The 25,697-nt window shown below is 41.9% G+C and overlaps 1 protein-coding gene across 7 annotated transcripts in view; it reads left to right on the forward strand.

Annotated features, from left to right (window-relative positions):
- Window positions 1-25,697, forward strand: part of LOC125449222 (zinc finger protein 239-like) — a 97,202-nt gene that overhangs the window by 17,345 nt on the left and 54,160 nt on the right. For 3 of the 7 annotated variants that reach the window (XM_048524922.2, XM_048524920.2, XM_048524921.2), the window contains exon 2: window positions 6,003-9,722. The exons of 2 other annotated variants lie outside the window; for them this stretch is intronic. In XM_048524922.2, coding sequence (XP_048380879.1) covers window positions 6,275-7,006 — 732 coding nt within the window. In that variant the 5' untranslated portion in view covers window positions 6,003-6,274 and the 3' untranslated portion in view covers window positions 7,007-9,722. Of the gene's footprint in view, window positions 1-6,002; window positions 9,723-25,697 lie in introns of those variants that run through there. 2 more of the 7 variants (XM_048524919.2, XM_059641455.1) reach the window with 1 other exon arrangement.

Raw genomic sequence — 25,697 nt, forward strand, 5'->3', positions numbered from 1 at the left:
TTAGCGAGCTTGTCACACAGCAAATAAGGGCTAAAACAATAGAAACTTAAACAGACAAGAGGGCATAGACAGATTGTGTAAGAGTCCAAGATAACAAAGTGTGGGGCTGGATGAACACAGCAGGCCAAGCAGCATCTGAGGAGCACAAAAGCTGACGTTTCAGGCCTAGAACCTTCTTCAGAGAGGGGAACGGGGAGAGGATTCTGAAATAAATAGGGATAGAGGGAGAGGTGGACTGAAGATGGATAGAGGAGAGTATGGGTAGGGAGGGGATAGGTCAGTTCGGGGAAGACGGACAGGTCAAGGGGGCGGGATGAGGTTAGTAGGTAGGAAATGGAGGTGCAGCTTGAGGTGGGAGGAGGGATAGGTGAGAGGAAGCAGGTGGGGATGAGCTGGGCTGATTAGGGGATGCAGTGGGGGGAGGGGGAGATTTTGAAGCTTGTGAAGCCCACATTGATACCATTGGGCTGCAGGGTTCCCAAGCGGAATTGAGTGCTGGTCCTGCAACCTTCGGGTGGCATCATAATGGCGCTGCAGGAGGTCCAGAATGGATATGTCATCTAAGAAATGGGAGGGGGAGTTCAAATGGTTTGCAACTGGGAGGTGCAGTTGTTTATTGCAAACGGAGCATAGGTGTTCTGCAAAGCAGTCCCCAAGCCTCCGCTTGGTTTCCCCAATGTAGAGGAGGCCACGCTGGGTACAGCGGATGCAGTATACCACATTGGCAGATGAGCAGGTGAACATCTGCTTGTTGTGGAAAGTAATCTGGGGGCCTGGGATGGGGGTGAGGAAGGAGGTGTGGGGGCAGGTGGAGCACTTCCTGCGGTTGCAGGGGAAAGTGTCGGGTGTGGTGGGGTTGGAGGGGAGTGTGGAGCGGACAAGGGAGTAGCAGAGAGACCAGTCTCTCTGGAAGGCAGACAAGAATGGGGTTGGAAAAATGTCATTAGTGGTGGGGTTGGGTTGTATATGGCGGAAGTGTCGGAGGATGATGCGTTGTATCCGGAGGTTGGTGGGGTGGTATGTGAGGACTAGGGGGATTCTCTTTTGGCAGTTACTGTAGGGGCGGGGTGTGAGGGATGAGGTGTGGGAAATACGGGAGACACGGTTGAGGGCGTTCTTGACCACTGTAGGGGGGATGTTGCGGTCCTTGAAGAACGAGGACATCAGGGATATGTGGGAGTGGAATGCCTCATCCTGGGAGCAGATGCGGTGGAGGCGAAGGAATTGGGAATATAGGATGGAATTTTTTGCAGGAAGCTGGATGGGAGGAGGTGTATTCCAGGTAACTGTGGGAGTCGGTGGGCTTGAAATGGACGTCAGTATGTCGGTGGTCTGTTGTGGTCATCTCTCTATCAACAGATATACAGTATTGGATTGTATTGAGTGGAATGGCCTCAAGGGAAAACAGTGACAGCCAAGTTTGTGGCGCCATGGTTGTCGCTGCTGCACAGCAGAGGAGCATGAGTAATGGGGTGGGGGGGGGGGGGGGGGGCGGTAACAAGGCGTAGAGCTGGATGAACACAGCAGGCCAGGCAGCATCAGAGGAGCAGGAAAGCTGACATTTTGGGTCTGGACGTTTCTGAAGAAGGGTCCCGATGCGAAATGTCAGATTTCCTGGTCCTCAGATGCTGCTTGGCCTGCTGTGTTCATCCAGCTCAACACCTTGATTTCTCAGACTCCACCATCGGCTGTTCTTACTATCTCTTAGGGGATTTGTTTGGAAGGGGAACTGACTGTGACCACAGTCCAGACTCTTAAATGGTGGGTTGCCCCCCCCCCTCTCCTTTGCCACAGTTAGGGATGTATCAGAGAAGTTGCATAGTATCCTGAAGAGGTTGGGTACCAACGATGTGGGTTTAAAGAAAAGAAGCCCTGTAATAGTAATTTAAAGAGTTAGGTAAAAAATTAAAGAGGACAAGTACTAACATTGTAATGTCTCGATTATTTCCAGTGCTACGTGCCTCTGAGTATAGGAAGAATAGGAAGATAGATAGGATGAAAAGCTAGATCTAAAATTGGCTTGCAACTAGGAGAACAGATGATGGTGGAGAGATGCTTTTACGGCTGAAAGCCTGAGACAAATGACATACCACCAGGAGCAATGCTGGAACCCTTAGCCTTGTAATGCAGGCGTCTTGCGTGCACATGTAATTACTTCAATGTAATGTGGGTTTCTGCCTCTATCAATATTATAGACAGTGAGTTCCAGATTCCCACCATCCTCTGAGTGAAATACAATTCCTCATAGCCTTTTCTATACTCTTGCCTGTCACCTTAAATCTATGCTCCTGGTGATTGATCCCTCCAAGAGGAAAAGTTTCTTCCTATCTACTATATCCATGCCCTTCATAATCTGTCACGTCTTGGTCATCTCCCATGTCAATTTCCACTGCTCCAAGGTAAAATACATCAGTGTATCCAAAACAAAAACAGAAATTGCAAGTGACACTCAGCAAGTCTAGCAGCTTCGATGGGGACAAAACGGAGTTTAAAATTTTGATCCTGGGTACTCTTCGTCCAAACAATTCTGAAGAAGGGTCACCAGATTTACATTAACTTGGCTTTCTTCCCACAGATGCTTCACACCTGGTGAGCTTCTTAAGCTTTTTCTGTTTTTTGTTTCAGATCTCCAACATCACAGTTCTTTTGTTTTGTACCAGTCTATGCAATATCTCTTTGTAACAAAAACTCTCCTAGGCAATGCACCAGTAGATCTCCTCCTATACTGTATTCAATACAATCACATGCCTCCCATAATATTTGAGAACTGCACACAATATTTTGGCTGAACGTGGTTGTGGAAGAAGAGGATTTGCACTCAGTAAACTTAAGCTAAGAGAAATATCTGTTTGTTAAATTCCTATCCTGGACTGAAAGTGTTGGCTTTATAAACTTCTTTCACAGGATATTAGACAAAAATTTGCAAATGGGAAACTCAATCCAAACATCACACCGAGATCTGCAGTCTCATTTGATTTCATTAATGTTCATTGGATATCATTGGCCTTTGAATGTAAGCATTGAATTCTAGGCTGTTAACACTTGCTGCATAAAATTCCTTTCTCACATATTTACATGACTCTTGTGCAATATTCACATTCAATAAAGAATCTGGAATTAAGGGCCTAATGATAAAACCATTAATTGTCAAGAAAATAAACCAATCTTGTTCACCAATGGGAACGAAATCTGCCATCCTTAGCTGGGGTTGTAGACATGCTTGCCGAGCTGATGGGTTTGGTTGAAAATGTTTTGTCACCCTTCCAGGTAACATCGTCAGTGCACCTGCGGTAAAGTGTTGGTGTTCTGTCCCACTTGTTATTATATGCCTCGGTTTCCTGGGGTGGTTGGTATTCCAGTTTTGTTTATCAGTGGTTTGTACAGAGGGTTTAATTCAATGTGTTTGTTGATGGAGTTCCAGTTGGAATACCAGGCCTCCAAGAATTCCCTGGCATGTCTCTGGCTTGTGCGATTACCGATGTGTTGTACCAGTCGAATTCATGTCCCTCGTTGTCCTCACAATTCTCACTTGTCTCACTACACACGGATAATCTTGTGTACAAACTACTGATAAAAAAAACCGTAAGTAATACCAAACACCACAGCAAAATGAGGTATATGAATGACAAGCAGGACAGAATACTGTCACTTCACCGGAGAGGCACTGATGATGTTACCTAGCAGGGTGACGAAATGTGATCAGCCAAACCCGCCACCTCGGCAAGCATGTCTACAACCTCATCCACAACACGAGCTGCAATCTTCTCAAACTTTATCCTTAGCTGGTTTGGCCTGCATTTGACTCCAGACCCACAGCAATATGGTCGACTCTTAACTGCCGAGTGGGCAAATAGAAATGGGTGAAAAATACTGCCATCACTGGAAATGCCCACATCCTGTGGGTGAATAAAAGGAACAAGTTAATTCTGTGTTTGTAAATCATTCAATCACCTGAAGGCTGAATAGGGCTAAACTAGTATGAGTCATCTCAGTTCACGTCAGCTCTATTTAAGAGAGGACCTGCTGAAATTGCAAAATTAGTAAGCTTCGCACAGTGAGGAAAGTGGGATCACATCTGGAGTGAGACACAGCCCAGTTAGTATATAGTTCAGTGACTTTGGAGACAGCATGTGATTTTGATGCAGAGGAGAAAAGGTATGTTTTGCTTCTGTTTTTGACTTGTAGTTTGTAAGGTTTTTGTTTAACAAGATAAATTTGAATTGGGGGGCCAGCATGAAGTAAAGAGTGATGTCACAGGAAACACGTAAAACTCCATTGTTTGGTAATAGCTGCTAATTTGATCATCTCCAGGAGGTTACTTTCACACTGAAGGTGAACAGGAGAAATATTTGCAGATGATACAAAGATAGGTGGAGGGACAGGTAGTGTTGAGCAAGTGGGGAGGCTGCACAAAGACTTGGACAGGCTCGGACAGTGGGCAGATAAGTGAAAGAGTGAAACATGAGAAGGTGAAGTTATACGTTTTTGTACGATGAACAGAGACATACACTATTTTATAAATGGGGAAAAAATTCAGAAATCTGAAGCATGAAGGGGCTTACGAGTCCTAATTCAGGATTCTGTTAAGGTTAACGTTCAGTATCATTTGGCAGTTAGGAAGGCAAATGCAATGTTAACATTCGTTTCAAGAGGGCTAGGATACAAGAGTGCAAATGCACTGCTGAGGCTGTATGAGGTTTTGCTTAGGCTGTGTTTGAAATATTGTGAGCAGTTTTGGACCCTGTATCTAAGGAAGGATGTGCTGACATTGGCGTGTGTCCAGAGAAGGTTTGCAAGAATGACCCTGTGGATGAAGGGCCTGTCATATGAAGAGCATTTAAGGACTCTAGGTCTGTACTTGATAGAGCTGAGAAGGATGAAGGAGGAGATCTCATTGAAACTTACAGAATGCTGAGAGGCCAGGATACTCTGGAAGTGGAAAAGATGTTTCTACAAGTATGAGAGACGAGGAGCTCAGGACATAGCTTCAGTGTGAAGAGAGGATCATTTAGAACTGAAATGAGGAGGAATTTCTTCAGCCAGAGGGTTGTGTATCTGGGAAATTCATTGCCACAGAAAGCAGTAGAAGTCATCATTTAGTATATTTAAGACAGAGATAGGTATGTTTTTGATTAGTAGGAGGGTAAAAGGTTATTCGGAGAATGCAGGAAAATGGGACTGAGAAACATTTCAGCCATGATAAAAAGGCGGAGAAAACTTGATGGGCCAAGTGGCCTATTTCTTCTCCTATCCCTTAAGGTATTATGACCTAGTTGGAACAGCAATTCTTCGTCTGTATTATTTAAACCTATCATAAACTTAAATACCTTCATCAAAATTCATCTGAATCCCCTTTGTCCCAAAGAGATTAACCTCAGTTTCTCCAAAGCAACTTTAAACTTAAAGTCTCTTATTCCTTGAACTAGTCAGGTAAATTTCTTCTGCATCCTCGCACCCTGTATAATGTGGGATGATCGCACTGGTTTGCATGGATTACACATAACCAACAATTGCACAATGACATCACCCCACTTCTTGGGTATTTATTTCACTGTGATTTTTGTGATTGTAATGCTTTTCATATTTTTTGAGTTACAGGTTCCGACAATGAAAATATTTCAGAATTGAGTCTTTTTAAATTGGTGCAGTCCATAGACCCTGAATTCAAAAAGGCTAGTCCTGCATTTGGAACTTTTTCCCAGAACCAGATCCAAATGAATAACCATCATTTTTGTTTTGCATGATGACTTTAGTGATTCTCCCTCGAGCAGGAGAGAAAATGATTGACTCATTGTTTAGATTCTCGGTCTGTAGTCAGGAGCTGAAGTAATGAACCCATGCAGAGGAGAATGAGGGAGAAAAGTTGGAGATGGGTTTCAGCCCGGGGAGGAGGGAACAGTGAATGGGATGGGATTTACAAAGAAGACATAGAAACCAGTGTTGGGTATTTTAAATTTCTATTAGAGGTTAACAAGGATGACTTTTGTAATCTCCCTTTACAGGATATTTGAAACATGCATTTACCAACAAGAAACTTGAATCCATAATCCATCAAGACCTGAATATATCAAACTTTGAATATGAAGAGAATTGTTTGCATCTTCTATCTGTGAAGAAAGATTTCAAAACATCAACGTGACTGGAAACACAGATATACACACCCAAATGAGTGTTCTAGCAGACTGACTGGAAAGAGCTTTAACCAGTTGCGTTGTCTGAATTTTTTTTAAAGTCTCACAACTTAAAGCAAGGAGAGGCTGTATACGTGTTCTGTATGTGGACAAAACTTCAACTGCTTGTGCGACTGGACAGACTCCAGGACTCTGACATCATGGCAAAGCCATGGAAATGTGATGACTGTGGTAAAGGATTTGATTATCCATCTCTGCTGGAAAACCATCGGCGTGGTCACACTGGAGAGAAGCCATTCATTTGTTCTGTATGTGGGAAGGGATTTACTCAGACAACAAATCTCATGTCACACCAACGAACTCATACTGAGGAGAGGCCATTCAACTGCAGTCACTGTGGAAAGAGGTTCAGGTCTTCATTTAGCCTCAGCACACACCAGCGAGTTCACACTGGGGAGTGGCCATTCACCTGTGCATGTTGTGGGAAGGGATTCACCAAGTCCTCCAACCTGATGACTCATCAGCGAATTCACACAACAGAGAAGCCATTCTGCTGTGCCTCCTGTGGAAGGAGTTTTAGGCAGTCTGGCCATCTCATTGTACACCAGCGAGTTCACACTGGGGAAAAACCGTTCAGGTGCTCTTCCTGTGGAAAACATTTTCGGCAGTCAAATGATCTCATTTCACATCAGCGAGTTCACACTGGGGAGAGACCATACAACTGTTCAGTGTGTGGAAAGGGATTCACTACATCCTCCAATCTGCTGATACACCAACGCACTCACACTGGGGAGAAGCCATTTACATGCTCCATGTGTGGGAAAGGATTCGCTCAGTCACGAGACCTGCTGAGACATCAACAAGTTCACAAGTGAGTGCAGACATTGGATTCTGCTGTCGCTGCAGCTGTTCATCACATTCAGGACCACTAGTCTAATTGTTTTTTTTCTGCTTGTGGTAAAATTTGCTGGAGTTTAAAATCCTTGATAAGTTGCTAATTTTCAGGGATGCGATATCTCTTTTTAAAAGACACCATCTGTAGTCTTTTGCTGAATTCAGGGGTTTCCAAAAGGAACTCGATTACGATCAAATTAAGCAATTATTCATTCTAAATTTATATTTGGTTTAAGATGATTTCAGTGTCTGAAATGTTCCACTGATTAAATCTTCAATGAGAAAGTATTGATTACTCTTTGCTGACAGTTCTAATGACTCAAGCAATTTTTGTACTGATACTTCCATTCTGAAATTACCATGAAGCAAAATTGATGTTGATATTTGGAAGTCACTGAGCTCAGTCATTTCACACAGCAGCAAAAACATTTGCTAAAGATAGAACCCACAGCAAAGACTGGTCTTAAAGTCTGCTCAGCAAAGATGACATTTGTCATTGAGGAAAAAGAAGCACAAAGCACATCGTTATCACAGCTAGAAGATTGTATCAATTGAAGCCAAGATAGACTGCAAAGGACAATGAGACACTGAAAGATGAACCTAGATCAATCCATGTCATGAAATCCAAATTGCCATGACAACGGAAATCTACATCCTCTGTATCATGAGGTCAAGAGGGTGCTTTATCCAACCATCGCCAAAAATGACTTCTTAAAGTTGTCAGATGATGACATACCAGCAGAAGTAAATAGATGACATGCTGGGATGAACATGATGTGAGCTGCACTCCAATGAGATCGACATCTCCTGGTCTCTATTTGATGCTCTCCCACAGCTCCCTGTCATGGTTAGGTTAGGTGAGGCTGTCTTATCATTGGAGCTTGAAAAAAATTTCTTATCCTGGAGAAAGGCACTTGGGGAGGTCAGAATTCCAGCTCTAGCAACTCAAGCACAGAAAGTCCCAGTTATTTCTCAAGTGGAACATCATGGGCTGACCCTCGATTCAAAAATGATGCCTACTTAGGTTTATATGTCTCAGCTGTGGTCCTTTGAGCAACTGAAGAGGCCAATTCTTGATGCACGTATCTTTGGGTACTCATGGAACAGAGTGGATGGGGCCCTCCAACAGTGTGATAATGTAGTTGGGGAATCAGAAAAGGTCAGAATAGGAGGAAAAGCGTTTTAAGGCTGGTGGAGGCACCAGAGACAGTCTGCCATAGGTGCGATTATTACATCCATGTTTCTGAAATCATTCAAATCAGGTCAGGACCATGGCTGAGCAGGGGATGCCTGCAGCCTTAAACAGGATCACAGACTATATCTTACAACCCGTCACTGATCTCCACCAGATTTTGTGGAATGATGTGATGTTGATTCAGGAGAGTGATGATGGAGAAAATAAATGTAGAAGTGGAACTCCGTGTTCCAAAATGGTCCCACTTTATATTCATCAAGTTCCACAACTGCCATCCCCAAGTATAGCCAAAAGACTTTCCTGATCTCCCACTAATTGAGCTTCCCCTTCCTCCTATCTCTGTGCAATATTGTGCAGGATGCAGCAGTTTACAATTATTCTATAATCCCTGGCTGGTGAGAATCCAAGATCCCCTTCAGACTAACCCAGACACTGGAAACACATCTTCAACTCTGTAATGGTTTTCTTGATGACAATCTAGATTAATTCGCCTCAGAGGTTAGCAGTGCTGCCTCACAGTGCCAGGGACCTGGGTTCGATTCCACCCTCAGGTGACTGTCTGTGTGGAGTTTGTACATTCTCCCCGTGTCTGTGGTTACTCTGGTTTCCTCCCACAGTCCAAACATGTGCAGGCTAGGTGGATTGGCCATGCTAAATTGCCCATAGTGTTCAGGGATGTGTGGATAGGGTGGGTTATAGGGGTATGCCTGGATGGGATGCTCCATGGGTGTCTGTGGACTTGTTGGGTCAAAGGGGCCATTTCCACACTGTAGGGATTCTGTGATCTTATGATCAATTCCCTCCCCGACAGCATTGTAGTTCTGCCTAGAATACATGGACAGGCAGCTCACAAAGGCAATTTGGGATGAGCAATAATTGAGATGCATAAAGCTATGAGGGGCATTGACTGGGAGAAATCTGGAATTAACTGCCTTAAAGGGAGGAAGATGCAGAAACCCTCATAACACTTAAGAAGCCATGCGAGAGCTTGGGCCAAATGCTGAGAAATGGGATTAGAATACTTAGGTGGTTGTTTTAGACTGGCACAGACTCAATTGGCTAAAGGACCTTTTTGTGTTCTATAGATCTCTATGATTCTTTACAGTGGAGATTATCTGAAGGAATGACAAAAGTGAGGAAGGAAAGACAGTGGATGTTGTTTGGATGGATTATCAGAAGATGTTTGATAAGGTTTTGGGCAGCTTGTTTATTAAAAAGTTAAATAGGGGCAGCATGGATATGAAATTGGGTAAAGGAGAGAAAGTGCATTGGTTATTGGATAGATTGGAGTGATTCAGAAAGCAGTGTTTCCTATGGGCAGAGCTGGGCCCACTGTCCTTCTCCACAGCAAAAATGGTGCAAAAAGATCCAAACCCCCAGCTAACTTCAAAAATGGGGAGTGTATGGAATTGTGAAAAAGGCTAAATCATTGTGAGCAGAGATAATGAGAACTGCAGATGCTGGAGAATCCAAGATAACAAAGTGTGGGGCTGGATGAACACAGCAGGATTTTTTTCTGATGAAGGGTCTCGGCCCGAAACGTCAGCTTTTATGCTCCTAAGATGCTGCTTGGCCTGCTGTGTTCATCCAGCCCCACACTTTGTTATCAAGGCTAAATTACTGATTTGTTAAATACACAGATTAGTAAAGAAGCAGGTAGATGTCAAATTAGCTTTCTCACAGAAATAAATATTAAAATTTACAGGTTAAAAGCGATACAGTGGTACAATGGTAACTATTTAAATGGTTAAAAGATTATTACAGTAAAGAGGTGGCAAGTTCTAACATTGCATCTTACTAAACAGCAGTTTTGAGAGTCACAACTTCAACTCCTTAATTAGGAATATAAGCAGAGAAACAGAAAATAAAAGGAATAGGCCGTTCAGCCCTTCAAGCCCATTGAATGTATTCATGGTTGATCATCCAACTCAGTAATCTCTTCCGCTTTAATCCCCATACTCATTGGTCCATTTAGTTTTAAAGACTCTTATCTCCTTCTTGAAAAGATTTAATGTTTTGGCTTGAACCATTTTCCGTGGCAGAAAATTCCACAGGCTAACTACTCTCAGGATAAGAAATTTCAGGCCTAAATGATCTCAACCATATCCTTAAACTGTGACCCCTGGTTCTGAACTCCCTGGTCATAGGGAACATGCTGATCAAATTCTTAGTTCTCAGTTATATATTGTTCCATGCATCAGAATATACATGCATGCCCCATGAGTCCACTTACACAAGGTGAGCACCTGAATGGAACCTCAGGTGCCCTTAACTTGGTCTCTGCTGTTTCCAGTTTCCACAAATCCCCTATATCAGTATCCACTCACATTCATGCCCTGAAATGATTCATCTCTGCCACTGACATTAATAGATATAAACATTGCATTTTACAATCTAAACTATTCTATTTCTCATAAGAAACATAAATTGCTAGAAAAACAGACTTTCAGGTCACAGAATATAGAAGAGGCTAGTGGCCAGTGAAACCTGGCTTCACAAATGTCAAACGAAAATCCACAGTCTCTCTGACCTGAATTTAGTTTATTTTTGTTTGCAATATATATCATTCTAATGAGACGTATGAACATTGCAACAATAAATTTGAGTTAATTTGAGTTCTGCAGGACTGACACTGGTCCTGACATGTTAAGCCTGCATTCTCTCCATAGATGTTACCTGACCTGCAATTTCTTTTCCAATAATTTTGGTTTTCTTTTTTGATTTCCAGCATCCACAGTTCCTTGGTTATTTTTATTCTATTTGCCACGGTGGTTTAAGTTATTTGTGCTTCATAACAAACACTGCCCTTTATCCTGATTTGAATTTTTAATTAGCTGATTCCAAGGAATGTGATGTCTTAACAGTGTTGACGCTTACGGCAACAGCAGGATGCTCCCTGGCTGTGACAGCCAACCCACATCATTGCATGCTACCCTCCCAATATTCTGCCTGAATTCCTGACAGGCCAAGTCTACACTCCAGACACTATTGGACCCAATTACAAATAGCCCTGGCTGCCCTCCTGATGACCCTTGGCTCAAATGCCAACAGCCCTAGGACACTTCCCTGACAGCCCCAGACCCACTTGCCAACAAATCTGAGTAGAAGTGTATGACTTGGTGAGATAAGCAACTTTGTAACATAAAATGATAATACCAGCAATCCTTTCCAAAAAGCAGGCACAATGTCAGAGTCAGTAGTCCATGCAAGTGCATAAGCAACTTTACAACAGAAAATCTTAAGTTCCAATAATCCTTCCAAATGCCAACATATTTTTACAATGAGAAGTATGTCAGAAAAGTGCATAACTCAGTGGGAAAAGAAATTTTCAGAAGAAAATCAAAACTTCCAGCAATTCCCTCCAAAATACCAGTACATTGTTTGAGTCAGCAGTACATATCAGTAAAGGTCATAATTCGATGAGATAAGTAACTTTGCAGCAGAAAATCAAACATTCCTGCAATTGTCTTCAAATCATTGGCACATTGTCAGAAAAGTAGTACATGTCGGCACAGCACAGTAGCTCGGTGGTTAGTACTGCTGTCTCAGAGCACCAAGGACTCAGGTTTGACTCCCCTTGGGTGACTGTGGAGTTGGAACGTCCTCCCCGCATCAGCATGGCTTTCCTCTGGGTGCTCCAATTTCCTCCCACAGTCCGAAGATGTGCAGGTTAGGTGGATTAGCCATGCTAAATTGCCCATAGTGTTTAGGGATTTGCAGGCTAGTTGGATTAGCCGTTAGGTAAATGGTCTGCTTCCACGCTGTAGGCATTCTATGTAAGTAAAGTCCTGCACAGCCTGGTAAGATAAGTACATTTGCACAAGAAAATCAAAACTTCTGACAATAACCTCCAACATGCTGATACATTTTAAAATAAGTGCATAACTCGATGAGAAAAGCAATTTTGCATTTAAAAAGTCAAATTTTCCTGCAATCCTTTACAAAATGCAGGCACATTGTTTGAAACAGTAGTTCATGGCATTGAAGTGCATAACTCGGTGATAAAAGGAATCTGCAGCAGAGAATCCTAAGTTCTAGCAATCGTCAACATGCTGGCACGTTCATAGAATCAGTCATATGTACATGCATGATATCCATGAGATAAGCAACATTGCAGCAGAAGATCAGCAATTCCAGTTATCCTGCCCAAAATGCTGGAAGGTTGTTATAATCAATGATATATGCTAGTAAAGTGTGCGACTCAGTGAGACAAGTAATTTTGCACACAAAAGTCATAACTTCTAACAATCCTCTGTAAAATGCTAGCGCCTTCTGGCTAAGCTATGGACCAAGTACACGTAAATGTGATTAATGTAGTTCAGTGTTTGTTCGTCAGCATAGACATGGAGTGAAAGGACTGTGTCTATGCTGTGTCTTTCTGACTCTGGCTAAAGTGCATAACTCAGTGAGATAAGCAACTTTGCAGCAAAAGTTTGCACAATTCTCTTCAAAATGCTGACACATTATGAGAATCGATAATACTTGCCATTAAAGTGTGGAACTAGGTTTGATAATGAATTTTGCAAAAGAAAACTAAATGTTCCAGCAATACTCAATTTTAGCATTTTTTAAAGAATGTATAGTACCTGACAGGGAAATGCACAACTTTGTAACAAAAAAAATCAGAACTTTTGATAATCCTGTCCAAACTGGCCACATATCCTTAAAGTCAAAACCAAAAGAACTGCAGATGCTGTAATTCAGGAACAAAAACAAAGTTGCTGGAAAAGCTCAGCAGGTCTGGAAGCATCTGTGAAGGAGAAAACAGAGTTAACTTTTTGAGTCTGGTGACCCTTCCTCAGGTCTGCCAGACCTGCTGGGCTTTTCCAGCAACTTTGTATCCTTAAAGTCTGTTTTGTATGTCACAAAAATACATAACTGAATAAGGTGAGTAAATTTATGCAAAATAATTAAGTTTTACAAAATTATTTCAATCTATCCAGAATAATGCAGCATCTTAGAAACAGTAGTACATGTTGGAAAAAGTGCAGACATTTGCAGAAGAAAATAAAATGTTCCAGTAAACCTCTTCAAAATGCTGGGATATTCAAAAAATCAGTAGTACGTGGTACTAAAATTCATGTCTCAATGAGGCAAGCAACTTTAGACAATATCATCAACTATTCTCACAATCTTCTACAAATTGATGGCAGAATCTTAAAATACGCAGCTGAAGTAAATAGGCAGAGCAAAGTAAATAATTATAACAATCCATTCCAAAATTATGGCATGGTGATAAAACCCCTGTTGTATGTTATTGAAATGCATAACTCAATGAGATAAGCATCTTTGCAGAACAGAATCACTATTTCTCAATTGTGTAACATTTTCTTAAAATCTCGCGTATGTCAATAAAGTGCTTAACTTGGTGACATAAACAGTTCTGTACAAGAAAAATCAACATATTTAGTGACTCTCCAAAACGCTGGTAAACTCACTAAGTCTGTTGTATATGCTACTTTAATGCGTAACTCAGTGAGCAAACTTGCACAATGGATAACAACATTTCTAGAATCTCTCAAAAGACTGGCATATTCTTAAAAACCTGTTGTAATAAATTTTTCCCCATTCTAACTCTTTACACTAAATAATTGCAGTTTAATTCAAACTTTCCTTGTTTTCTACCATGCTCTTGCCTGTTTCATTCCACTCAGCCTTTTCTCTTTTCTCACATCTGTTGAGGAGCCCACTGCCTAAAACAGGCTTAATTCCTCCTGTGTACCACAAAGAAGTCTCCCTGCTAGGATATTGGTTTCCCCCTCCAATTCAGGTTCAATCTGCCCTTCTTGTAAAGATCACTTCTGTTCCAGAAGAGATCCCAGTGGTCCAAAAATTTGAATCCCTGCACCAGCTCCTCAGTCATGGAGTTCACACATGGAACCGACGAGGGAGCAAGCTATTCTAGATCTGGTCCTGTGTAATGAGACAGGAATAATTAATTGTCTCATACTTAGAGATCCTGTTGGAAGGAGTGATCATAGTATGGTTGAATTTAGAATACACATGGAGAGTGTGAAGATAAAATCCAATACCAGAGTCCTGTGCTTGAACAAGGGGGACTACAATAGAATTAGGGAGGACTTGGCTGAAGTAAACTGGAAACAAAGACTTTATGGTGGGACAGTTGACAAGCAGTGGAGGACTTTCAAAGCAATTTTTCAAAGTGTTCAGCAAAAGTACATTCCAGTGAAAAGGAAGGACTGTAAGAAAAGGGGTAATCTGCCATGGGTGTCTAAGGAAATATGGGAGGCTATCAAGTTGAAAGAGAACGCATACAAAGTGGCGAAAAACAGCATGAAACTAGAAGATTGGGAAAAGTTTAAAGGTCAACAGAAAGCATCAAAACAGCTATAAAAAAATAGAACATGAGAAAAAACTAGCACAGAATATAAAGACAGATATCAAAACTTTCTATAAATATATAAAATGAAAAAGAGTGGCTAAAGTAAACAGCCCTTTAGAGGATGAGAAGGGGAATTTAGTTATGGGATATGATGAAATGGCGAAGGCATTGACCAGGTATTTTGTATCAGTCATCACAATGGAGGACACTAATAACATGCCAGTAATTGACAAAGAGACGAAGGTAGGTGAGGACCTGGAAACAATCATTAATATGGAAGAGGTAGTGTTGGGCAAGCTAATAGAGCTAAGGATTGATAAGTCTCCTGGCCCTGATGGAATGCATCCCAGGATACTAAAAGAGATGGCGGGACAAATAGCAGGTTCACTGGTGGTAATTTTCCAAAATTTGCTGGACTCTGGGGCAGTCCCAGCAGATTGGAAAACAGCAAATGTGATGCCATTGTTTAAAAAGGGAGGAAGACAAAAGATGGGGAATTATAGACCAGTTAGCTTACCCAGTGTAGTGGGGAAGATGCTTGAGTCTATTATCAAGGAAAAAATAGCAAGGCATCTCAATAGAAATTGTCCGTTGGGCAGATGCAGCATGGGTTCATGAATGGCAGGTCACACTTGTCAAATCTTTTGGAATTCTATAAAGACATTACGAGCAAGGTGGACAATGGGGACCCAGTGGATGTTGTGTACCGAGATTTCCAAAAGGCCTTCGACAAGGTGCCGCACAAGAGGCTGCTGCATAAGATAAGGATGCGTGGCATTAGGGGTGAAGTATTGGCATGGATAGAGGATTGGTTGACTAACAAGAAGCAAAGAGTGGGGATAAATGAGTACTATTCTGGCTGGCAATCGGTGACTAGTGTTATGCCTCAGTGATCGGTTTTGGGCCACAATTATTTACAACTTGTATAGGGGATTTAGAGTTGGGGACCATGTGTAGAGTGTCAAAGTTTGCAGGTGACACTAAGATGAGTGGCAGAGCAAAGTGTGCAGACGACTGAAATTTTGCAGAGGAGCATAGATACATTGATTGAGTGGGCAAAGGTCTGGCAGATAGAATACAGTGTAAATAAATGTGAAGTCATGCATTTTGGTAGGAGTAACAGTAAAAAAGGATTGTTACTTGCATGGTAAAAAGCTGCAGCATGCTGCTATGTAGAGGGACCTGGGTGTCCTTGTGCATGAATCTCAGAAGGTTGGTCTGCAGGTACAACAAGTAATTAGGAAGGTAAATGGAATTTTGTCCTTCATTGCTGAAGTGATTGACTTTAAAAGTAGAGAGGTTATATCGCAGCTGTACAAGGTGCTGGTGAGGCCACACCTGAAATACTGTGTGCAGTTTTGGTCTCCTTACTTGAGAAAGGATGTACTGGAACTGGAGGGGATGCAGAGGTTCACTAGGTTGATTCCGGAGTTGAGGGTGTTGGCTTATGAGGAGAGACTGAATAGATTGGGATTGTATTCATTGGAATTCAGAAGATTGAGGGGGGATCTTATAGAAACATATAAAGTTACAAACGGAATAGATAGGATAGAAGTACAGCAGATGTTCCCACTGGCAGTTGAAGCTAGGACAAGAGGCCATAGCCTCAAGATTAGAAGGAGCAGATTTAGGAATGATTTGAGAAGGAACTTCTTCACCCAGAGGGTTGTTAATCTATGGAATTCCTTGCCCAATGAAGAAGTTGACGCTACTTCAGTAAACGTTTTTCAAGGTAGATTTTTTTGAACAATAAAGGAATTAAGGGGTAAAGTAAGAATGTGGGTAAGTGGATCTGAATCCACGAAAAGGTCAGCCATGATCTTATTGAATGGTGGAGCAGGCTGGAAGGGCCAGAAGGCCTACTCCTGCTCCTAGTTCTTATGTTGTGTTCATGCATTCATTCACCCTGACACTACATGATAGTGATTGTAGGAGTAGGCACATAGAAGACTGATGAATCAAACTGCATTTATGTCAATTTCAAAGTAAGAGGCCTGGCAGGTAAGACAGATGAACTCAGGGCGTGGAAGGGAATTTGGGAGTGGGATATCATAGCTATTGCAGAAATATGGCTGAAGGAGGAAGAGATTTGGCAGTTCAATGTTTCAGGGTGTAGATGGTATCGGAAAGACAGAAAGAGAGGAAAGAAAGTAGGGGAGTGGTGTTTCTGATTAGGCATAACATTATGACTGAACTTAGGATATTCCTGATGGATCATCCAATGAAGTGGTTGGAAGGGGTGGAGTTTAATTTAGACAAATGTAAGGTGTTGTAATTTGGTAAGGCAAACCAGGGCAGGACTTACACAATTAACAGTAGGGCACTGGGTAGTGTTGTTGAGGAGTGCAGGTTAATGGTTCCTTGAAAGTGCACCACATGTAGACAGGGGGTGAAGAAGACATTTGGATATTTGACTTCATTGGTCAGAGCATTGAGGATAGGGGGAGTTGAGATGTCATATTGTGGCTGTGTAGGACATTGGTGAGGCCACTTTCAGACTACTGCATACAATTCTCATTGCTCTGCTATAGAAAGGATGCTGTTAAACTAGAAAAGAAGAAAACTTTCCAAAGATGTTGCCAGGACTGGAAGGTTTGAGTTGTAAGGAAAGGCTAGATAGGCTATGATATATTTCCCTGGAGCAAGAGAGGCTGAGGGGTGACCTTAATGAGGTTTATAAAGTCATGAGGGGCATAGATAAGGTGAATAGCTAAGGTCTTTTTCCAATGGTATGGGCATCCAAAACTAGAGGCCACAGGTTTAAGGCAAGAGGGGAAAGATTTAAAAGGGACCTGTGACAATGCTGTGGTTTTAAGAGGTTTTTTCAAAGCGAGGTTTTAAGACAGAGGTCCCAAGCTGTCCATTGAAAACACACAAAATAAACAGCTTGTGAGGCCTTTTTTTAAATGTTGGAACAATAGAAGCAGCCTGAATGGCTGTGGTCAAGTTCCCACAGAACAAGGATTCAATTTCAGCTTTAGAGTGGCACGGTGGCTCAGTGGTTAGCACTGCAGCCTCACAGCACCAAGGACCTGGGTTCGATTCCAGCCTTGGGTAACTGTCTGTGTGCAGTTTGCACATTCTTCCCATGTCTGTGTGGGTTTGCTCCAGTTTCCTCCCACAGTCCAAAGATGTGCAGGCTAGGTGGATTGGCCATGCTAAATTGCCTGTAGTGCCAGGGGTGTGTGGGTTATAGGGGAATGGGTCTGGGTGGGATGCTTCAAGGGGTGGTGTGGACTTGTTGGGCTGAAGGGCCTGTTTCCACACTGTAGGGATTCTAATCTAATTGTTGCTGTGGTCTCAGCAGGGTTTGGAAACTGAAGCACGTCATTCCCTCCTACACTCTGTCAGAGCCTTCTTTTGCTGTTTTTGTGCTCTCAGAGTTGCATGTGAGACTTTTTTTTCTGAACTTGCTTTTTTTAAAGTGTGTTTTTCTGATGTTATTATAATGAAACAGTTAATTAGTAGTAGTTACAGTAACAATTATTTTGTCAAGAATTTTGATAAAGTTACAGCTAAGCCAATTCCTTTTTTTTGTTATATTTTACCTATAGTTTGTGAATAAAGTGTGAGTTGTTTAATGCCAAGTAGCTTGACCAATCAAATTGCAACAGGAATGCAACATTTAACACAACTTTAAAATGAGAAAAGCTAGGGTCTATGCTATCTTAATATATTTTGAAGGATATGGTCTGGTCCATGACAAACTGGGGGCTTGTCTGGGATCAATATCTCTAGCTCCAGGTTGGGTTTATGATTACTGGACTCAAAGGCAGTGGGTGGTGAGTGTCAGTGTCTTTCATTCTGGGTGTTGAATTCTGTTGATTAAAATAGGGTGCGCCTTGTGTAGTAATGGCAGTTTGATCACTATGAGTTTCCTGGAGGTGGAAGAAGTTACTTTGGGAGTTTGACAAAGTGACCGAGGCAAAGTTTTCAGGATTGTGTTATGGGCCAAGCCAGAGCCCCACAAAATACTTTAAGAAGATAGATTAGACCCTATCCTAAAAGGCAAATGTAAACTACTGTGTTCCAGATGCAATTTGACTTGTCAAAATATTCAGTATTAAACAAAATACAATTTATGTAAACACTTTGGTTGAAATACAACAAAACAAAGGAGGAGAACTTAGAATAACCTAACTCTATTGGAAAACTTAACAAAATAATGATACAGTAACAATTACTAATTAATTGTTCCAATCCAGTAACATCCCAGAAACACACCTCTTGGCAAAATGGCAAATTCAGAAATCAGATTTTCTCACAAGCAACTCCCACAGTCAGAAGAGATCATTGCTTCTAGCTGTAACCAAGCAAGAGAAAAATACAGCTGTACTTCTTCAAAACTCCAGCAGCTTCTGCCAAATGATTAATACTCAAAAAAACCCTAGAAATCCTGGCCTATGAAAGCCGGTCACACCAATCCAGGTTGCTTCTATGTGTTCCAACTTTAAAACAAAAGTAACGCTTCACAAGCTGCTTACGTTATCACAGACTGCTCATCATCTCTCGTTTAATGTCTCTCTTCAAAGAAACCAGAAAAATATACACCTCTTAAGGCCACAACCTTGTTACAAATTATTCTGAATTGGATGTTCTTCAGATTAAATTGGACAATGAGGAAGTTCTCAAAAACTGGGAAAAATTACTGACTTACATTCCAGAGAAAATCAAAATGTTCTGAAAGAGTTATTACAAGATATATGAAATACACAGGAAAGTCCATTTATTCATTCATGGTGTGAAAGCATCGCTAGCTAGGCAGCATTTATTACTATCCCTAATTGCTCGGAGGGTACTTAAAAGTCAACAACATTGCTGTGAGTCTGGTATCACAGGTAAGCCAGACCAGGTAATGATGGCAGTTTCCATCCCCAAAGGATGTTAGTGAACCAGATGGGTTTTAATTTTACAATCAACAATGGATTCATGATCATCATTGGACTCAATTCCAGTTGTTTTTTATGGAATTCAAATTCAACCATCTTGTAAAAGGTTCCTCAAATGCAGGAATGGGTATTAAAGATGTTGGTTTTATCACTGCCTGAGGCTTTCCAATTACCTGACACATACGACATGTCTGGCAAAATTCAATCACATCCTTATGCAGACCAGGTGAATAAAGTGTTTTTTAAAAAGTTTGGCTTGAGTTTTCCTTATTTCCAAGTAATCTCCTATTTGTAATTCATTTACTGCCTACAACACCTCCTTTCTGTAAACCATTGGAAATGCAACTTGCTGAATGTCTGCCCATTTCTCACACATCTGAATATGTGATGGTATCCATTTCTTCATCAAGACTTTGTTTTTTCAGATAGTAACGTTCTAACATACACTCAGATTCTTCTTCTAAGTATGCTTTTTGATACAACTGTTTTAGTTTTTTTCATCTTTTGTTGTAATTCAGTTAATTTCTCTGAACTAAAAATATCCATTTTGTCCTCCATTTGTTCTTGTTAGTTTTCTTCTCAACCATTTGATCAATCATAGTCTCTGATAGTTATACTTCAACTTCCTAATAATTATTAATTGATTTCTCCTCCTGCTTCAACCTGTGGCTTTGTGTCTTTGTTACCACACAGTCAGGAAAAATCCCAGAATGTAATTTCTATAATACCTCAGTTACCTGATTTTCCACTGGCTTCTCAACCACAGTAGGCATCATTCCTGCCTGTGTTCCAGCTACTATTGTTATCAAAGATAAATAGTGTTGCCGGAACTGAGAATTTCTCTGTTACTTCTACCACCCTTTTTTTAGGCAATACTCCTGAATTATACATCTCCTCATCTCTCACCATCAAAGATTGACATGCTCCTCTACCTCTTAAAATTGTAATTTCTTTATCTGCTCCTCCAGGCATACATGAGTAAACATTACCTCCCATGTAAATTCCTTGACGAGATCTGGCAACTTCTTCTGAACCAACCCCCTGACCCAGTTATACATTCTTTTGGCAGCTTTTTAGCTCCCCCCTGTCCTTTCCTTTACCACTTCAACAAAATTCACTGGCTGATCCTGTTTTCCCCCATCCATCTTCCCAGTGATTTTTCTGAATTATCTAAATTAATCAAAATCATGTGGCCTAATTTATTGCAGTAAAAACACTTGTTTGACTTCTCTAATGGGCTTCCTTTTCATCTTGTGGTAAATTGCCTTTGTCTTCAATGAGACCTCCTTTTCCCTTACAACCTGAAGATACCTCTTTTCCCCAATTTCTATTCCTCACAGACTGAAATTGATGTCATGATGGCTTTGACTTATGAACCAACTCGTAATCATCTGCCATTTCCACTGCTAACTTTGCAGTTTAACTCTCTGCTCTTCCACATGAGTTCTCACTATTTCAGGAAGTGAATTTCTGAACTGCTCCAAAATAATCATCTCTCTGAGACCGTCATATGTTTGATCGATTTTCAATACCCTTATCTACCGATCAAAGTTACTTTGTTTGATCCTTTCAAACTCAATGTATGTTTGACCAGGGCCCCTCCTCAGATTCCTGAAACATTGTCTATAGAATTCTGACGTTAGCTCATGCGCATATGGGTCTCATCACCACATCGCACTTCCTAGTTGCTTCCTCTGATGGTGATGCAAATCCCTCACCAGATCTACCTACCAACGTTTTTTGAGTTAACAATACCCACATGGTCACCGGTCATTTAAATTGTTTAGCCATTTCTCAAATGAAATGAAGTAAGTTTTTACATAGAACATAGAACATTACAGCACAGTACAGGCCCTTTGGCCCTCGATGTGGTGCCGACCTGTCATACCGATCTGAAGCCCATTTAACCTACACTATTCCATGTACGTCCATATGCTTATCCAATGACGACTTAAATGTACCTAAAGTTGGCGAATCTACTACCGTTGCAGGCAAAGCATTCCATTCCCTTACTACTCTCTGAGTAAAGAAACCACCTCTGACATCTGTCCTATATCTTTCACCCCACAATTTAAAGCTATGCCCCCTCGTGCTCACCATCACCATCCTAGGAAAAGGGCTCTCCCTATCCACCCTATCTAACCCTCTGATTATTTTATATGTCTGATTATTTTATATGTCTCAATTAAGTCACCTCTCAACCTTCTTCTCTCTAACGAAAACAGCCTCAATTCCGTCAGCCTTTCCTCGTAAGACCTTCCCTCCATACCAGGCAACATTCTAGTAAATCTCCTCTGCACCCTTTCCAAAGATTCCACATCCTTCTTATAATGCAGTGACCAGAACTGTACGCAATACTCCAAGTGTGGTCGCACCAGAGTTTTGTACAGCTGCAGCATAACCTCTTGGTTCTGGAACTCGATCCCTCTATCAATAAAAGCTAAAACACTGTATGCCTTCTTAACAGCCCTGTCAACCTGGGTGGCAACTTTCAAGGATCTATGTACATGGACACCAAGATCTCTCTGCTCATCTACACCACTAAGAATCTTACCATTAGCCCAGTACTTTGCCTCCTACCAAAGTGCATCACCTCACACTTGTCCGCATTAAACTCCATTTTCCACCTCTCAGCCCAGCTCTGCAGCTTATCTATGTCTCTCTGCAACCTACAGCATCCTTAGTCGCTATCCACAACTCCAGCGACCTTAGTGTCGTCTGCAAATTTACTAACCCATCCTTCTACGCCCTCATCCAGGTCATTTATAAAAATGACAAACAGCAGTGGACCCAACACCGACCCTTGCGGTACACCACTAGTAACTGGTCTCCAGGATGAACATTTCCCATCAACTACCACCCTCTGTCTTCTTTCAGCAAGCCAATTTCTGATCCAAATTGCTATATCTCCCACAATTCCATTCCTCCGCATTTTGTACAATAGCCTATTGTGGGGAACCTTATCGAACGCCTTGCTGAAATCCATATACACCACATCAACCGGTTTACTCTCATCTACCTGTTTGGTCACCTTCTCAAAGAACTCAATAAGGTTGGTGAGGCATGACCTTCCCTTCACAAAACCGTGCTGACTATCCCTAATCAATTTATTCTTTTCTAGATGATTATAAATCCTATCTCTTATAACCTTTTCCAACACTTTACCAACAACTGAGGTAAGGCTCACTGGTCTATAATTACCAGGGTTGTCTCTACTTGCCTTCTTGAACAGGGGAACCACATTTGCTATCCTCCAGTCATTTGGCACTATTCCTGTAGACAACGATGAGTTAAAGATCAATGCCAAAGACTCGGCTATCTCCTCCCTGGCTTCCCAGAGGATCCTAAGATAAATCCCATCTGGCCCAGGGGACTTATCTATCTTCACCCTCTGTAGGATTTCTAATACCTCTTCCTTGTGAACCTCAATTCCACCTAGTCTAGTAGCCTATATCTCAGTATTCTCCTCGACAACATTGTCGTTTTCTAGAGTGAATACTGTCGAAAAATATTCATTTAGTGCTTCCTCATCTCCTCTGACTCCACACACAACTTCCCACTACTATCCTTGATTGGCCCTAATCTTACTTCCGTCATTCTTTTATTCCTTGAATACCTATAGAAAGCCTTAGGGTTTACCCTGATCCTATCCACCAACAACTTCTCATGTCTCCTCCTGGCTCTTCTGAGCTCTCTCTTTAGGTCTTTCCTGGTTACCTCATAGCTCTCAAGTGCCCTAACTGAGCCTTCACATCTCATCCTAACATAAGCCTTCTTCTTCCTCTTGAGCAGAGATTCCACCTCCTTTGTAAACCACGGCTCCTGCGCTCTACAGCTTCTTCCCTGCCTGACAGGTACATACTTATCTAGGACACACAGGAGCTTTTCCTTGAATAAGCTCCACATTTCTAATGTGCCCATCCCCTGCAGTTTCCTTCCCCATCCTATGCTCCCTAAATCTTGCCTAATCTCATCGTAATTGCCTTTCCCCCAGCTATAACTCTTGCCCAGTGGTATACACCTATCCCTTTCCATCACTAAAGTAAACATAATAGAATTGTGATCGCTATCACCAAAGTGCTCACCTACTTCCAAATCTATCACCTGGCTGGGCTCATTACCCAATACCAAATCTAATGTGGCTTCGCCCCTTGTTGGCCTATCTACATACTGTGTCAGGAAGCCCTCCTGCACACACTGGACAAAAACTGACCCATCTATAGTGCTCGAACTATAGTGTTCCCAGTCAATGTTTGGAAAGTTGAAGTCCCCCATGACAACTAACTGTCTCTCTCACTCCTATCGAGAATCATCTTTGCTATCCTTTCCTCTACATCTCTGGAACTATTTGGAGGCCTATAGAAAACTCCCAACAGGGTGACCTCTCCTTTCCTGTTTCTAACGTCAGCCCATACTACCTCAGTTGACGAGTCCCCAAACATCCTTTCTGCAACTGTAATACTGTCCTTGACCAACAATGCCACACCTCCCCCTCTTTTACCATCTTCTCTGTTCTTACTGAAATATCTAAATCCCGGAACTGCAACAACCATTCCTGTCCCTGCTCTATCCATGTCTCCAAAATGGCCACAACATCGAAGTCCCAGGTACTAATCCATGCTGCAAGTTCACCCACCTTATTCCGGATGTTCCTGGTGTTGAAGTAGACACACTTCAAACCAACGTCTTGCGTGCCAGTGCCATCTTGTGTCCCTGAAACTTTATTTTGGACCTCCCTACTCTCAACCTTTTCTATACTCGAACTACAATTTTGGTTCCCATACCCCTGCTGAATTAGTTTAAACCCACCCGAATAGCCTTAGCAAATTTCCCCCCCCAGGATATCGGTACCCTTCTGGTTCAGGTGAAGACCATCTTGCTTGTAGAGGTCCCACCTACCCCAGAAAGAGCCCCAATTATCCAAGAATCCAAAACCCTCCCTTCTGCACCATTCCTGTAGCCACATCTTTCTCATCAAACTTAGGCAATGCTTGAATATATTTAAACAGATCCCCACCAGGTCTTTGGCTATGATGGATTTGCTCATCATCGCTATCCTCCTCAATAAGCATACCTTCTACTTCTACCTCCACCCCTTCACGCCAACTTTCCTGTCTAATTGCTAACTTCTGAAGTCCATATGCTCTCTCTTTCTCCCGTCTTTCTGCTTTTCCTCTGCTTTCAATCATAATTCAAACGGTTTCATTTCCTATAGTCTTTATTTTGCCTCTAATTCAACTGCTTCATTTATGGTTGAATTTTAGCCATTTCTGAAGATTCCAATGGCATTTCTGGTAATATAAATGTTGACGTGTTGCTACAATTACCAGAGATAATGGGAACTGCAGATGCTGGAGAATCCGTGATAACAAAGTGTGGAGCTGGATGAACACAGCAGGCCAAGCAGCATCTTAGGAGCACAAAATTTGACGTTTCAGGACTAGACCCTTGTACTCCTAAGATGCTGCTTGGCCTGCTGTGTTCATCCAGCTCCACACTTGGTTGCAATCACAACCCCTTTCACATGGACAAAGGCAACCCCATCAACAACTGGTGTGCCAATTCCGAAAGTCTTGCCTTCCTCACATTCTGTAAAATTCCCAAAGTGACTTCCCACTCACCCCCAGGAAACCCTTAGTGACTGAAAGAGCAATTAGTACATAAGCCACACCCTGCTTAAATCAGCCAAAACAAAAGACACTAACACTTAACTATTTGCTGTCTTTGAGTCCAACAATCCTAAACCCACCTGGAATTAAAGATTTTGATCCCAGCAAGAGCTCCCAATTTGTTAGGAACCACACCAGATGCTCTCAAAGTATATTAAGTAGGTAGCCCAGACCCTACCTTTTTCTTGTTTTGAAGTTAAATTCAAGGTGTTGTGTGCCAGGTGCAAGTCAATTGGCCAAACTGCTCAATGTTAAGCAAAACACTATCTCTTCAAACACTTGTTGTATTGAATTCAAATCCCACCATTCAAAATGAAGGTAGATAAATCCCCACAACCTGACGAAGTATATCCCAGGACTTTATTGGAGGCTAGGAAGGAAATTGCAGAGCCCATAGCAACAATCATCGGCAGCTTTGGGTGAAGTTCCCAAAGACTAGAGGGTGGCTAATGTTGTGCCATTATGCAAGAAAGGCTGCATGGAAATGCCTGGGAAATACAGACAGCTGAGCCTAATGTCTGTGGTGGCTAAGCTGTGTGAGGGGATTCTGAGAGACAGGAGCTACAAGCATTTGAA

This window comes from Stegostoma tigrinum, chromosome 42 (assembly GCF_030684315.1).
Source record: "Stegostoma tigrinum isolate sSteTig4 chromosome 42, sSteTig4.hap1, whole genome shotgun sequence".
Lineage (NCBI taxonomy): Eukaryota > Metazoa > Chordata > Chondrichthyes > Orectolobiformes > Stegostomatidae > Stegostoma > Stegostoma tigrinum.